Here is a 17,515-nt window from a genome sequence, read left to right as displayed (position 1 = left end):
ACTAAGTTGCTTAGCACACCTCGCTAAATTGCTGGCTTTGAACTTGCAATCTTCCAGGCTCAGCCTCTGGGGCTGCTGGGATTACAGGTGTGCACCACTGTGCCCAGATAAAATTCAAAAGTTTTAAAATAAGTTTTTGGCTGAAAGACATAAAAATCCTATAAGTCTTATAAAGAGCTCATTAAATACTTTGAACATATATAGAAAGAGTTCAAAATCATATGTCTAGGAATAATTTATTTAAAATGGATAATTAAATCAATAAAAATATACATTGTAAGGTTACATAAGAATGTAGAAGGAAATGTATGCAGCTCATGATCTTGGTCATGGTTTATCCAATAGAAGAGACCAATCCTAATACATCTGTCCTATAATGTACTAGATCTTGCAATATAAACATTGAAGACCTGGATGGTATTTTATCGACTGGAGGCAGATTCTTATTTTGTCACCACTGAAATGTTCCTTTGGATTTTATTAGAGGAAATACCTATTGCTGGGGAGACTTTATAGAGAAAACTCATTGTAGAAAAAGACAATATGGCAGGAGTCTCAGCCCATGTAAGATAGAAGAAATAGCCATCAGTTTCCCCCAGTGCTTTCAATACATTTCTCTAATTCTCTGTGGTAACAGGTTCTCTTTTTCCATTTAACTTTTACACCTTTAACCATCATGGAACAAAAGCCCAATTATTGTTAATTTGTGGTATATTTGTATGCCACTGTAAACCATGTTGAGCACAGATTTCTTTTTCAAATCAATTATTTCTCAGATCAATGATTAGGTAAAGAGGTTTTTTTTTTTTTAAATTTACTTGTTCTTTTTAGTTATACATGACAGTAGAATGTATTTTGACATATTATTCATACAAGGAGTATAAATTCCCATTCTTGTGGTTGTCCATGACGGTGGAGTTACACTGGTGATGTATGCATATATGAACACAGGAAAATAGTGTCTGATTCATTCTACTGTCTTTCCTATTTTCATCCACCCTCCCTATCCTTCATTCCCCTTTGTCTAAGCCAAAAAACTTCTATTCTTCGCCTACCCCCACCACTCCATGTGTTAGCATCCACAGAGAGCATTTGGCATTCAAACAGCTTATTTTTAAAAGTTAATTTGTAATTCCAGAATTTTTGTTTTATCACATTCACATTTTCCTCTGCTCTCAAAAAGATCACTAAAACTTATGGACAAAATTCAATTGCCAGATTCTATTTTGCTAAACCATCATTTTCTCTTTTGAGATGATTGCAATTTATCATCTAATGGCTTGGAGGTTGAGCGAAATATGTAGTTTGCTGTTATGAGATAAAGGATTTTTAAGCAAATAAACTCACCTTCACAGTTCAGTCCAGTGGCATCAAGAGAGAACCCTCTCTGGCATTCGCAGTTGAAACTTCCAGGGGTGTTCTGACAGATTCCCTTTGCCCCGCAGAGTGAAGGCTGAGACCCACACTCATTGTTGTCTAGCAAAGCACCAAAGAAGGAGGTGTCAGGCATCCCAGTTATTCACACATGACTTACATTTTACTACATGAAGTAAAAAGTGATGGATGAAAGCTTAATCTTCACTATGTAAAAACCTAAGCCTGCATTCACTGTTATATTAAAGGCAAACATGGTAAGAAAAACTGTATTTCTGAGAGGTTTGAAACTAGGGTGTATTTTAGGGCCACTGCAGGAATAATTTTAGAGAATACAGACGGAACATCTTTTAGCATGTGCTTTCTAAAATGTAAAAAAAAAAAAAAAAATGCCCTGTATTCATTAGCATGCTCTAAATTACCACGAGCCTGTAATCACATTTTTATCTGGACACCATAGCTATTTTCAGAACATGATGTAGAGGCATTGCCTGGAATATACGGTGCACATGTGCTTGGACTGTTTAGGCCTTTCTTTCTCAGGATATTGTTCTTTTGAAAAAATGTCTGTACCATTGGCAACTTCTTTAGACCACTAATTACAAGGGGCTTGTTCTAAATAGAAGTATGAAGACACGATTTAGTAATCATTTTAAATACAACTTTCATGTACCTACCAAAAGTGTGTGAAAGTCCCCGACTGTAATTTTGCCTTACCAATGCAAGCAGTGTGGTGCTGGGTGAAACCAGGTGGACATTTACAGGTAAAGCCCCCCAGGGTGTTGACACAGAGGAACTGGCAGTTGTGCTGTTTGGTCTGACATTCATCGAGGTCTGAAATTAAAGACAGTCCCATGGAAATCAGAGCAGTGAGCTGGCTACGCATCCTTTCTCATGAAACCGCAGGAGGCATGCATGTTTCATTGGGAGTATTTTGTGCAATTTCTGTTTTTTTTTTTTTTTTTTGCTGGGATCTTTGTGGGCTTCTATATGCATATGACAACAAGCACTTTCTCTCCCAGTATTTGAATGGCATCAATATCATGGGCTACTATGATAGGATGACAAAGGCAATCCGAACACAGTTTTCTTAAAATAAGTAACTAAAAGTAACTAACCAGATCACAATAGGTTCCATGAACTATTCTCAAAACTAACATTCAAAGGTTATAATTCTTGCATTTAATGCACTTTAGTATGTTCAGATTGTTCCTAGTAAAGGAGGGATCAAATAAAAATAAAGCTGAATTGCAAAATTGATGAAGGTCCTAACACAAGCATCCAGCTGGATTCTCCAGATCAAATAAAAACACCATCAATACCAGAAAGCAAAAAGCAAAAACAGGTTCTGTAATTTTAGTCACAAATAATATTCATAACTTGGCATGGGGGTGCACATCTATAATCCCAGTGGCTCAGGAGGATGAGGCCAAAGGATCGTAGGTTCAAAGCCAGCCTCAGCAATTTAATGAGGCCCTAAGCAATCTAGCAAGATGATGTCTCTAAATAAAATAAGGGCTGTGGATGTGACTAAGTGGTTAAGCACTCCTGGGTTTAATCCCTAGTATACCCCCACCATGGTATTAATATTTGGACTTATATAAAAGAAAACTCAACATTTGGTATTGGTTAGTCTGAAAAATTAGGAAAATACATTTAAAATACATTCACGACATAATATAAGATGTAGACAAGACTGATTCATTATTTTATGGCTTAAAATATTTCAGTTGCACTCATATTATAAACACTGCAAAATTAAATTCACCCATACTGGCTCTCCAAACATGTTCAAGATAATATTAGGTCTTGCTCTTAGTTTGTTTTTGGTATGTTTTGGAAATAAATCTCATTTTACTGAGGATAATCTATATTTAAAATTTTTCTTAGTCCTTTTATTCCACAAGGGTGAAGTTTCCTACAAAATCAAATATGAGTATACTATTGAAACTATTTTAATAATTAAATTTAGCTTAAAAATAATTACTTTTAATACAACTTACTTTTAATATAATTTACCCATTAATTTCCACTTTTCTTCAACAGATATGTAATAAAGATAGCTTAGAGAAATGAAATCTTAGGTAAGTAACAATAGAAAATCTTTTAGGGATTTGTTTCAACTCTTCCCCTGCCTACATTTCATTTTGCTTTGTTTTAATTTTTAAAAAATGTGTGTGGTTTGCTCTAAGGAGCCAACTCTTGGACTTTAAAACATTTTCTCTGCTTCCATTAATGGGCCTTTTGATAGAAGTTTCTATGACTAATAAAATAGCCACTGAGAAGGTGCATTGTTATGAAGATGATGATGCACATGGTATAATCCCTGATTACCTAATATCAGAATCTGAAAGTAGAGAAAGAGAAAAGGCTCATAATTTCTGGAGTCTCTTTGCTCACCTTTGCACGTCTTCCCATCCTCTTGCAGGACATAACCCCGTGGACAGGAGCACTGATAACTCCCTTCAGTGTTCTTGCAGATGAAGTTGCATGGTTTTGGGGACTGGGAACATTCATCAAGGTCTAAGTAAAAGTGATGTGAAGATTAAAGTCCTGGTTAAAAGAAACAACCAGCTTCTCTCCTCCCTCCATATTCTCATATTACTCTTTTTGCTTTTCCTCTGGCACTTAAAATGAAATACAGCCAGACATAAATGAGACACAGGAAGATTTTCCTTAAAGTAATACTGAAATGGGTAATCTACTGGGATATCACATAAGCTGATGAAATATGGAGGAAATATTTTTTTTCTTTAGTGAAAACTAAATCGATTATTTTGTAAAAATTCAATAAAGGGCAGTCCCCTCACCTCCAAATGTCAGAATGAGGTAATAAAAAAATAAGAAAAAAACAATAAAACAGTCAAAGGATTCTCTACTGAGACTGCTTAGCAATAGAAATTTCAGATGATGCTTATTTTTATGCAGAGAATAGTAAAAAAGGCATTCTTTTTATATACAAAACATGCAAACTCACAATAAAGGCATTTTTCTTTCATCAAAAGAATGATAAGTGGGTATTTGTAAATTAAAAGATAAAATATTGAAAGAATATTTCATAATTTTTAGGTTTCCCTGAGGTTGAATAGACATTTTTTGATGAATTGAGCATTTCTGCAGCCCACATGGTCAAACAAGTAGCTGAAATGGTGCTGTCAGGAACCACATTATTGAGAGGAGTGGCATCATTTTCATAAAATGTGTGTTCTGAAGCTCCTTGACAAAGATCCTATACTGACAGTAAGCAATTTGTAAGACACCGTAGTAGACAAGTCCCAGACACAGAGGTGCCCAGCCTCATTGTTATGGTTTGGATGTCCCCCAAAACCTAATGCGTGACACAGTGCAAGAAGGTTAAGAGGAGAAACGACTGGGTTATAAGAGTCTTAACTGAATCAGTGATTTAATTCCTTGACAGGGATCAACTGAGTGGTAACTGAAGTGTTAGGGTGTGGGTGGGGGAGGTGGAAATTAGGGTATGGCTTTGGTGTATATATTTGTATCTGGTGAGTGGAGTCTCTCTCTCTGCTTTCTGAACACTGTGATGTGAGCTGCTTCCCTCCACTACACTCTCTAGCCATGATGTCCTGCCTCACCTAGAGCCTGGAGGAATAGAGCCCTCTGTTGACCTCTGAAACCATGAGCCCTCAAATAAACTTTTCCTCCTCTCTAGTTGTTCTGGTCAGATCTTTTGTCACAGCAGTGAAAAAGCTGACTAAAACACTCACCTACACAAGATGTTCCACTGATGTCTGTGGTGTAGCCAACTTTGCAGAAGCATCGGAAGGAGCCCATGGTGTTGATGCACTGGCCGTTGGTGCAGAGGTTTGGCATTACCTTACATTCATCAATATCTGTGGACCAAGAAAACCAACAATAAACAGAGAGGGTCAGTATGTATGCAAAGTGAAAATTATTTGAAGTGAAGAGAAACTTAGGAACTGAAATGAGAAAACCGACGGCAAATACCCATAGTACTTCAGGAGAATCTTTTCATTATTCAAAGAATAGAAACATGGAAGGAAAAGAAGTGATGCAAAGACATAAACAAAAGAGGATGTGTGCTGAAATTGCTTTCTAGGAATACCCATTTTGTTATCTCAGTATCAATCTTCTTTTTTTCCCCCCCTGTCATCTAGAGGGCTACCTCTCTGAAATCCAACTAATTTGGAAGTTGAGATGATTTCCCATAGTTTTGGCCTCAAATTCACATTTCTATTAGACTCTGAATAAATAATTTTTGGTAGTAGTCAGGCAAAGAATTGGGAATCTGTGTAATAATGGAGGAAAATGGCCATTTGCAGAACATTGGTTTCTTAACTGGGTGTACCAAAGAATGGAAACCACCAACCAATCAGGAGACTGTTATTTTGAGACTATGCTACAAATAGAAGAAATTCCTATATACAAATAAACAATATTTACTTAAGTAAGGCAAGTGTAGTTTGGAGGTTACAAGAATGCACTTTGGGGTCAGACAGATTTGTTCCACTCCTGGAATTATAGTCCCTTAAAATGAGCATGATCTTGGAAACATTATTTATTGTTATATTAGATTTGTGTTTCAGTTTCTAATTCATTGATATTGGAATAATAAATTCTACCTTCTAGAGGTTTGATATGAAGAAAAATATTTTAAAATTTCTCCAACTTAGACAAGAACATCCTTTCTATTTGTGTATCTAATACACACACATATGTAAACAGAAACATACAAATATTTAAGCTATTATCATTACATCAATTTTCACTCTTCTTTCAAATTAATCCAAATTAATGAAACTCACTATATTGATAAGATAAATGATGTTTTTCAACTCCTCACCTCTTCCATCTGTGGTATATCCTGGGCCATGAGGACAAATCTTTTTGTACTGGGCAGTTCCAGGAAGTGGGCAAAGCTCACACTGGTGGCCCCAACCTCGCCCGCCATCACAGCAGCATTCTGACTTTGTGACAAGATTGCGACTGCTGGATGCCATCTGACACATTGTCTGTAATACCTCTGCAAAGCAGAGTCCCTGTCGATTGTCTGAAACAGCAAAGTAGTAAGAGTTAAGGCTAGAGAACTTACACTTCATTATATTGGGTTTCAAATTAAATAGGACAATCAATGCTTTCCCTCAGCAATATTTGTTTTAAAGATAAGTGTTCTTTTGTATGAATAATCCACATTGCATAAGACAGCTTAACTGTAAAGTTTTGGTGATGGTTAAGTTCACAGGGTTTTATTCACTACAGACAATTCATTAAATTTGACAAAAAGTGATACTATACCAACAGATGTATCTTTTTCCTTCAATCCATGAGCAACTAAAGGATAATGAACCACCATTCCCATAGAATCCAAATGAAAGGAAAATTAAAATTTTCTCTCTCAATAAGCAAAGGAGCAACATGATTTACTTTTGAAAAGCAACTTCTAGACTATGTTATGAGCTTGGTACATATTCAGTCAAATCTCTTGTCATTCTCTTCTAAAATATTATTAAAAAATCTGGACTGAGCAATTTTTGTTTTTTAGTGTAAATAAAGGAATCTCTCTGAGGGAAATCTATAATATGGTTTTATAAACCACCATAGTGAAACTGTTTGTAATATGAGCAGAAAATTACACTTTCCTTGTAGGTTATCTTTTCAATTTCCTAAAAGATTGATTATTAATAAAGGTTTAGACTGGAGACAGCAATAAACAAAACTTTTTTCCGGACTAAAAAATGTCCTGGGATTTGAAGCAGCTGACCTCATTCTGAGAAGGACTGCACATAGTCGGAACATGGTCTTTTTATGCCACATCAAATGATGATATTCTTTGTTTGCTTTAAATCTTAATATACCATCCTTTTCCAGTTGCCATAATTAGCTGCAATGGTTATAATGTATGCACATTTTTTTGCATTAAAGATACAACACAATGTCACAGGAGAATATTTTGTAAAACATTTTATGTACCATTAATATAAAAATCAACCTTCATTTTTGAAACGTGGCATTTAATTTGCATTAATATCAGCAGAGCTTACCTCACATTGCAAATATTTTCTTTTGGAATTAAATCATCCCCTGATGTAAGTTTTACTAAGGTCACATTTTCCATAGAACTTAATTAATCTTAATTTTGTAAAGTCTATTTAAGTTTGTTATTTATATTACACATAGATGTGCACCACAAGACACACGTGTACAAATAGGTCATTTTAATAGATGTGTACTTTGAGGAAGAAGTATGTGGATTACTCAGATTGGAACATTGGTTTAGCAGACAAGAATATTTATATGTGGCACTCTTCTGTGATGACATCATAAAACAGATGTCTTATTTACCAAGTAAAACATAATTCATGTATCAACTTACCAAGACATTCAGTGCCTGAGGAACTTGACTGGAATCCTTCATTACACTCACACCTGTAGCTTCCAATTATGTTAATACAACGCCCGTTTTCACAGATTCCTGGTTTGGTCCTGCATTCATTTTCATCTTTAGAAAAACAAATAATATGAAAAATGAGTGGCCTGTAAAATCATAAATTACCCATTGTCTTCCGGTGAGTTATATCTTTTTTTTTTTTTTTTAGAACTTCTTTTATCAAAATACCAAGATGGGATTAAACACAATAATTAATCTTTACCTCATTCTTCCAGGTGGTTCTTTCTTAAGGGAACATTTTCTTCCCACTCACCTCCCTCTGGGGAAGATGGATGGGCTTCTATTCAGAATGGAAAAGCTGGCTTTTGGAAGGGATGGACTTGCCCCAAGACTCCAGACCCAAAGGGGAAGAACTTTGGGTAAGAAGCTGTGAGTTTATGTGACAGGAGATAAAGGCTGAGGGCTGCAGGGTGGGAGGAGGGAAAGGCCTCCCAGGCCAGGCAGGAAGGCTCTGGGGAATACCACAGAAGCTGTCCTCTGTGAGGGCAGTTAGTGAGAGAGGCAATAGGGGATAAAGAAATCAATCTATTAGAACAAAATTATTTTATCAAAGTTTCCCATGTAAGTACTTATTGTATTTATTTCATATTTCTTCAATATTATTTAGTTATTTTTTTGTCAAAGCTATGGTGTTAGGAGTGTAGGGGAGCTCATGGTAATCTTATCTTTTGGATAAATTGCTCCTTTCATCTTGACCGAATTTTCATTTTCAGTCTTTTTCCCCAGGTGTTTCTCTTTATCAGCGCTTGCCTTGAATATCTTGCTCTATTGCTTTCTTTTCAGCCTATCTCACATTTGATTAAGGTACATTTCTTGTAAAAAGCACCTTGCTGAATTATACCCCATTTGATTCAAATGTATGAATTGTCAAGATCATTGTACTGTCATGTGTAGCTAATAAAAAAAGCACCTTGCTGCATTTTAAACAATTTTTAAATTACATTTATCTTTAAACCAGCAATTTAGCCAACATCTATCATGACTGTCATGTCTCAATTCTCACCTGCCGTTTTATTTTTTTACATGTACTGTGCTATTTCCTCCTTTTCTCAGCTATTAGATTAGTCTAGTTTTCTACTCCTTCCTCTTGCTCCCAACTCATATTTAGAAATTACAGTGTACTGTTTATTCTTCTAGTGGTAACAAACAATTTCAATGCATGCTTCAAAATTACCCATTATGTTCTAGCAGTTTGAATTAAATCTTTGTTGCTCAATTTGTAGGTGTCCTATATATGGGGTGTTGGAACATAATGGATTTTAGTGCATATATTTTCTACCAGTGTCAAGAGTTTAAATGCATATATTTTTTTGTTCCAAAAGCTTCTGTAACAAGCACCTTTGTGAGTATTTACTTCTCTTTGCTCTCTGCCAGTACCAACAACCATGTTAATATGATCTAGAAACTTTGTCTTGTTACATTTGTAATGTTCTATCCATCAGCATCTACTTAAATAACGAAATTTACTGGCTTATTGGCTCTCCACCGCATCACATATACAATCACTTTCTCTTGGATTAATTTAAAAAAATTATATTAGAGTATACAGTTCAGGAATTATTTCAGACAGGGTATTTGAGTGGTAAATACATTCTAAAACAGATTTCTGACAAGGTCTTATTTTGATTGTTTCCATACTTGATTTTAGAATTTTAGTTAAAAATTATTTTCTTTTACTCAGCATTACTGTTCACTTGTAGGGAATCTAGCTTTTCTTTCTGGAAGCTCTAAGGATTTTAACTTTGCTCTTAGTGTTTTGAAATTCACCACGTTGTGTCTTGAGGTAAATATCATTTCCCTTTTAGGAAAAATAATATTACAACCATTTAAAATATATATAAAGTACTGAGCTAATCTCTGAATTTTAAAAATTGCCTATTTATTATTTCTAGAATCTGAGGGTGCAAGGTCTGCCACCTTGATCTAATCTTTTCCCTAATGTCATCCCACCTTTGTTCTAATTAACATTTTAGTTGTCGGAATTGTGTTTTTCAAAAAGGGCTCTTGCTAAATATACTGCCTGAGCTCAGATGTATAACAGAGCATTTGTACTTGAAAGATAACTTAATATGTCCCAAATTCTTAGATTACTTTTGCTTTACTGCCACTCACTTTGAGAATTACCAAAAAGCAGGGGTTGCTGTTGTTGGCATTTGTAACTTTAGAAGGTATACTTTGGTTTGATGTGCCATTTATAAAATCTTCATTTCCAGCATCCACTTTCTATCCTTTGCCAACTTCTGGACCCTATCAGCATTGCTAGTAATTGACATTTTCATTTTCCATCACTCCTGTCCATGCTCACCTGCCTAACCCAGTGCAGCACAACAGGCTTGAGGAAAACAGTCCCAGACATGCCCCATTTTCACATTCAAGTTGCCAGTGGCTATTCGGTTCTTCCTCAGTGATCATTCTGTTTCTCAGAATGTTCATGCTCCCATTTTCTAAAATGATTCCCTTGACACTGAAATGCATACGATCTCACTTCACTGTGAGCTTCCAGGATGTGGCCTTTTGTCCTTTGCCCACAATGAAGTGTCTTTGGTTTTCCTAAGGCCAGCCCTGCACTGGCAGTCTGGGGTTGCATTCCAACATTTCAAGGACTGAACCCCTCAGCATGCATTCTCTAGAAACTATATTCTAACAAACACTCTCTCAATCACATTTTACCCCTCTAGTTTGCTGCCACATTTCTTTATTTTCCTTTAGGATAAAACCTCCTGAAAAAAAAAAAAAAAGGATCTACGGTAGTCCTGTCTACTTCCTCATCTGATACTTTCTTTCTTTTCTTTTCTTTTTATATACCTTTATTTATTTATTTTTATGTGGTGCTGAGGATCGAACCCAGGGCCTCACACGTGCTAGGCAAGCGCTCTACCGCAGAGCCACAACCCCAGCTCCAACATCTGATGCTTTCTTAACTCACATGCTCTATCTGTCCATTGAAGCTTCCCAAACAGCTCATCAAAGCTTCTTATTCTTCCTCTCAATAGTGTTATATTAAGGTTATTACTCCCTGACACTTGCATCATGTGTTTTTTTTTAGTTCTTGAGACACCATACCAACCTGGAGAACTTCCTGTCTTGCTGGCTGGTGTTCTCATCAATCCTGTGTGTGTGTGTGTGTGTGTGTGTGTGTGTGTGTGTGTGTGTGTGTTTTAAGCATGATGTATAGGCCAGCAATTTATATCTCTGCCCTCTGCCCACTTGACAGTATACAGAACTTTTATTCTTTTGTGTTCTCACAAATTCTGGTCCTCTGGCTTTTCCAGGGTAGCATCATCCAGTCAGTTATTCAAGTAAAAATCCCAGGACTCATTTTTTTATGCCTCTTTTCCTTTGCCTACCATATCCATCAGCAGAACCATCTGTTGCTGAACTCCAGTCCACTTCACTCCCTTTCTAGACTCTTTATGGTACCATCTTTATCCTTTCATCTGGATAATTTTTAAAACCACCTAAATGAAATCATCCCTCCTTAAAATGCATTACCTAAGGCAGCCAGAAATCTCTAAAAATGCAAATTAGTCAATAACAACAAGTAACAATTGAAATTTTACCACCTACCAAGCCCTGAACTAAGGGTTCTATAATTCTTTAATCAAGCCAACAACCCTATGAGGTAAGTGCTCTCATTATTCCTATTTATTTTTACAGGAGGAATTTGAGGTACAAAGGTAAGCCAAGTTGCCCAAGGTCACAGACCTGGTGGAAAAGAAACCAGATTTTCCTATTCACCCTTCATCCCTGGGGCCCACAAACCACTCCTCCACAGTGTGCTCTGCATCAAGCCAAGCTCTTCATAGTGGCCACAGTGCTCTCGCCGCTCTCCTACACAAACTCAGCTCTGCTTGCCTCACTTCTGCCACACGTGCTTCGCTCTTGGCATTTCTTGTTTCATTTCTTGGCTGCAGCTTCATCAGAGAAGCTGTCTTCCAAACGACAGGAGCTCCGAGTCAGTCCTGGAATATTATTTTCTTAAAAAGACTTGCCACTCTATGAAATGATCATGTTGATGTCCTTATTTATTCCATGCCTGTCTCTTCTAGATCAGGACATAAACTCCTGGAGAGTAGGGGAGCTGTCCTCTAGTTCATTACTGTATCCCCAGCACCCCAAACATCATAAGTGTTCAACAGATACAACTGAAGCCATGAACAACTGCTCTGCACCAGCTTTTCATGAGTCAGTATGCCTTTTATGATGAAACTCTTCCCCAAATACTCAAACATTTTTGAATATTTTTCCTGTTTTGTTTATTTTGTTTTTTTTAAAGGATTTCTATGATGCATGCATTAGGGATTTATTTGTCTTCCCCTTGTTTGGTCTTTCTATTGATCCCTTGCAAATCCACATTCCTGATTGTGTTTTCAGTCTTCATGTGTTTTATGACTTCTGATGTGACTTTAATTTCTGTGGAGTTTTATTTCTTCCCAGGGCTTTACTAGATCCTCAATTCTTAATATTGTCTTGTCTTCTCTTTCCCAATCTTTTTTTTTTATCTATTTACATTTTTTACTTAATAATATCTCTTACAGAGTATTAGAGTGACTTTTCTAACTCTTCGTTTCCTGAGGTTCTTGAGTCTGTTTATTTTCCTTTCTTCTCTTTTTCTCCAATATGTAAACATTAGCTGCAGAGTTGTACAATTAATTCATCTTTGGACCATTTTCTCCAGTTCAGCTACTTGCTGAAAACAACAGCAGAGCAGGTCACAACCAGTACACTTCCACAGTGTCAATTTGCAGTTTTTGTAGGAACATTTCCTTGCCAATCTGTCATGCTTTCTGTCCTGGCATTACACTCAGGCTTTCAGATAATTAAGGAGATAAAGATCTGTACTCACAGGCACACTTATGTCTTAGAGTCTGATGCTTTTCCTCTTCTTCTTCTTGCCTTACTTCTGATGCTTTTCCTCTTATTCGTCCTGCCTTACCTCTAGAAGCCTCCACGTCTAGATGAGTTTGTGGATAATTAAACATTATGCTACCAGCTTCTCCTTCATTTCCACCTCTCTTGATACTTTGGTGGGTAGACACTTTCACTGCTCTCCCCCACTTTTGTCCCTAACCTTCTAATCAAAGATTGCTGGATGAACTTTAAAAATTAGGGCAATCCACCAACATCTAAAGAAGATTATGCTACCAAACATCTTCCATGTTTTTGTTTGAAATTTTACATCATTAGAAGGCGTTCTTGGAAGCTGCAGTGGTGACCATTTCTCTTTTGATCAAGACAGTCCTGTATTCTCCCTCACCTGTCATGATTCTAAAATCTTCCAGGTTTGAAAATGAGATAGAAGAAACTCCTCTATTCTATCAACTTAAAAATAAAACCTTCCTTCCCCTAAAATGTTAATGAATTCAAAAGTTATTCTGCTGTCATTTTCATTAAAATTTAATAATATTGGTACATTTTTATTAGAGATCTTTATTCATTTATTTAAGAAATAATTACTGGGCTATATTATATTGCATAGTCAAGTTTCCACCTCTGATTAAGTTTACAGTTTTCTTTACAAAAGGTTTTAGAGTTCCTGTGTAACTTCCGTAGCTTGCAATATTTTATTATTGCAGTTGACCTTTTTGAGTAATTTTGTTGGATTTCAATTTCATGTACTTAACATTGTTGAAAATTATTTGTAGGGGCTCTATCTTTCATCCTGAGTTTTGTAAACACTTTCCAATATTTTGGCTATTTTTATGGAATTTCTAGTCATGAAAACATTGTCTGCATAAAATGAAAAGTTTCCTTGTGGTCAAAAATAAACTTTGCAAACATTTCAGCTGTCAGTGTAGTATAATGAAGAGCTTGAGGATCAGAAAAGTTCCAGAACCTACATCTTGTCATTTAACAAGAAAAGATACACATGTAAAATGTGGCCCTGGATCTTTTCTTTGTAAAATAAAGTTCACATGATCATGGACTATTAGGGGCAGAGCAAACACCCTTCTACTCCACTCCTTCCACCAATCCTGCTCACTGAGTACAGTGAGGAAACTGAGGAAGGACTGAGAATTAAATCACTCTGAAGGCACACAGCTTACTTAGGGCAGTTCCAGGACCTGACACCTGGAACTGGTGTCACACGAAGCTCATGTGTTTGGTCCCCAAAGCAGCAATGTTCATAGGCGGGGCTCTGATTACATTAATTGGTTAATCCACTGATTGGTTCATAACTGAATGGATGACTAGGAAGTGGTGTAAGCTGTAGGAGGTGGGGGCACAATGAACGAAGTAGGTCTCATCCCCAGCCCCTTCTCTCTGTGCTTCTAGGCCTCCATGAGGTGAGCAGCTCTGCTCCACCACGTCTCTCAGTCATGATGCTCTGCCTCACCACAGGCCCACAGCAATGGAGCCAGCAGACCATGGGCTGAACCTCTGAAGCTTGGGCCAAAATAAATCTATCCTCCGGTAAGTCATTTTTCTCCGGTATTTTTTTACAGTGATAGGAGACTAACACAGAAATGAGGTCCATTAGGTGCATGTCCCAAAGGGGAATGTAGAGCCCTAGCCCCTTCCTCTCACCCTTTTGCTTCCTGGCTGATGAGGTGAGCAGTTTTGCTCTGCCATGTGTTCCTGCCATGATGGTGCTGCCTCACCAGAGAACCAAAACCCAGGGCCATTGGCCATGGCCTGGAACCTCCAAAACTACGAACCAAAATAAACCTTTCTATGTTAATTATCTCAGGTATTTCACTATAGTGACAAATCCACTCATAATGTGATGGATTATTTCAAACATTTAAAAAAATTAATTTTATATTGCACATGTCATTCAGGAATTAACCCTTTTCTAAATCTAGAGTTTCAGAGTTTCAGCACACAGAAGATCATGAAAAACCAAAGGGCATATGTTCTCAGGCTGCATACTCACCACTGCATGATCCAGAACCTCTTACATTGGTGTGGACCCTGATACAGTCGAAAGCTTACTGTGGCACACTGAGCTTTCACACAGCTGGAAAAACAGCTGGTTTGCAGTGAGGAAGATTTGGGAACAGCGACACCCAAGTGGCTTGGAGCAGGCACATTACATACACAGAATCATCCTTCAGAGCTTACCTACACAGCCTTCTCCATCAGGCCTGCGGGCCATTCCAGGGGGGCAGATGCACATGAAGGTGCCAATCAGATTCTTGCACATCATGCCTCTGGATTCACAGTCGTGTAGCCCTTCAGCACACTCATCCAGATCTATATAGCATTTTTAATAGGAAAAAGCAAAAATAGGAAATGGTCTGAAGCAGGCTATACTTCAGTAATTTTAAGTCACATTTTTTGGTCTTTGGCTCTAAAAATGTTATTTTATGGTATGAGACAGAAAGGTGGATCGTGGTCTCTTCAAGTGTTGGCTATACTCCGGATTCACAACCATTCCAGCACTAATCCTAACAATAATTCCAGGGAGGGGCAATATTTGCTTAAGAACCCAAGACTGTAACAGGGTGGCTCCTTAACCCCTCTTACCTTCTTTAGCTTAATTGCACAAACCATCAGATGTCTCGTTATGTAGGTATGAAAATGTACCAGCAAAATGCTGTCGTATTTATTTCTGTAAAGCTCTAGAAGAAGCCCGCTGAGAACTATAAAATTACTAAACTGTGTTCCAGCAAGGCAAGTAAAGTTCTAATGACACCCCTGTCTGTGGCCTTACCTTTGCACATCTTCTGGTCCTCCCTGAGGGCATAGCCAACCGGGCACGTGCACTCATAGGATCCAAAGGTGTTCATGCAGCGGAAAGCACACAGCAACGGATTCTGGGCACATTCGTTGATATCTGATCAAAGAGATGGAGAGGCATGTGCTTAGCCTAGAGCGCTAATTGTTTGTTTAAAGAAATTCAAATGTATTTACTCGAAGGCCATATAAAAAGCAATAAGATAATAAAACTTCCACTTCTGGTATGTAGATATCGGTACTGGGTAAACTCTTCCTCAATAAATAACAGCTATAAACTCTGGGGAAAAAAATATAAAAGCAACTTGAAGTTTTTAGTGGTGAGTTTGAAACTCAGCGCAAACAACCAGCAGGGAGTTATTTCCACTTTTTTTTTTTCCCCCTGAAATTACCCTGCAGATGGCCATAGTCCTGGCAGTGGCTGCACCTGGTAGCTCAATGTCCAACAGAAACTTCCTGAGATCTTGTCCACATGAACCAGGAGAGGGAATGTGGGGACAACTAATGCTGCTAAAGAGTGAGGGAAGCACTGGAGAGAAACAATACTGTTTTCCACATGCTCAGCCTAAGTTGTACCATGAATTTGTGGGGCAAAACCAAGGAAGTTGGCCAGGAAGGCTTAAAGAGCAGAAACAAAATCTGAGCCTTTACCCTCCACAGGCCTGCCAGACAATAGCTATCTCCAGTGTCCACCCACATTAACTGCCGAGGACAAAAGCATCAACATCCTTCAGAGCAACAGAACTGATTTCAGACTATATCATTCACAATATCTGGAGTATAAATTCAAATTTAACAATATACTGAAGAGCCAGGGAAATATGATCCAATTTCAAGCGAAAAGAAAATCAGCAGATGCCAACCCCAGGTGATCTAGAATTATCAAGTAAGGTTTTTAGAGCAGCTACTGTCTGCTCACCAAGGTAAAGGAAAATATACTTGAGGTGAATATGAACTTCAGCAGAGTATCCTAACAACATAAAGACTAAAGCATTAAAATACATTTTATATATCAAGATGAAATCATGCTCAGACAAGAACCACTTGCCTTCACAATTCATCATGGGCCCTGGCTCAAAGCCTTCATTGCAATTGCATTCGAAACTCCCAATAACATTGGTACATGTACCATTTCCACATGGGTTGCCGATTGAACACTCATCAGTATCTGAAAGAGAAGAGTAAGAAAGTGCCACAAGGCTTGGAGAACTTTTAGTTCAAAGAAGCATGTCCATGAAGATCCCCACTGGCCCTCACACATTCCCGGGATCTTTGAAGTGCACAATGACCCTTGCACCCCCTGGCTTTAGCTGGCTGCTCTTTATGCCAATACTTTATGAAGTATTGGTATACAAGGTCTGACACCCAAACTGCAAAACTTTTTCTAAATATCATAAATCCAAAAGAGAGATATGGTCCTCAGCTTTAAGAGAAGATATGATAAGACAAAGTAAAGTGGATCTCATTCCTAGTTATAAGTTTTGGCCATTCTAAGTTGCTAGAGAAATTATATACTTGACTGAAGACAAGAAGTTACACAACTCTCTCCATCATCACATAAACCAAATCAGTCTGGGAAAAGTAAGGTGGGTAAAGAAAGAACTGTTACTGGTTACTTATCCTGACTTTGTAAATCCCACTACCACCCAGGGTACCTGAGACACTCTTTGCTGAATCTGAGCAACAAAACAGAACTTTCAAATTATGTGGAGCCAACTCACCCACACAGCGCACTCCAGTGTAGTCAAGGTTGTAGCCCATTGGACATTCACAGCGAAAAGATCCGTCAGTGTTGATACACTGACCATTTGAACAAATGCCTGGGCTCTCAAGACATTCATTGACATCTGAAACACACAACTGCTCATGAACTTCCTCATATTAAAAAAACATGCCAATACTGTTTATATCTGTCCAACATAGATTAAAATTAATAAAATGATATTTCTTTCATCAGAGAAACACATATTTCATATATCATGACAAGCTCATATACAATGCAAATGATACAAAAATATTATAAATGTACAT

General features: G+C 37.5%; 1 protein-coding gene across 1 annotated transcript in view; it reads right to left on the bottom strand.

Annotated features, from left to right (window-relative positions):
- Nucleotides 1–17,515, bottom strand: part of Fbn2 (fibrillin 2) — a 217,949-nt gene that overhangs the window by 8,678 nt on the left and 191,756 nt on the right. Inside the window, exons 52-61 of the mRNA XM_026415046.2 lie at nt 17,206–17,331; nt 16,533–16,652; nt 15,462–15,584; nt 14,870–15,001; nt 7,730–7,855; nt 6,200–6,406; nt 5,103–5,228; nt 3,775–3,897; nt 2,092–2,208; nt 1,348–1,476 (exon numbers count right to left, since the gene is read on the bottom strand). Of these exons, the coding sequence (XP_026270831.1) occupies nt 1,348–1,476; nt 2,092–2,208; nt 3,775–3,897; nt 5,103–5,228; nt 6,200–6,406; nt 7,730–7,855; nt 14,870–15,001; nt 15,462–15,584; nt 16,533–16,652; nt 17,206–17,331 (1,329 nt within the window). The remainder of the gene's footprint in view (nt 1–1,347; nt 1,477–2,091; nt 2,209–3,774; nt 3,898–5,102; nt 5,229–6,199; nt 6,407–7,729; nt 7,856–14,869; nt 15,002–15,461; nt 15,585–16,532; nt 16,653–17,205; nt 17,332–17,515) is intronic.

The sequence above is a fragment of the Urocitellus parryii genome, chromosome 1, assembly GCF_045843805.1.
Source record: "Urocitellus parryii isolate mUroPar1 chromosome 1, mUroPar1.hap1, whole genome shotgun sequence".
Taxonomy (NCBI): domain Eukaryota; kingdom Metazoa; phylum Chordata; class Mammalia; order Rodentia; family Sciuridae; genus Urocitellus; species Urocitellus parryii.
This window is presented reverse-complemented; position numbering and strand designations above follow the sequence as displayed.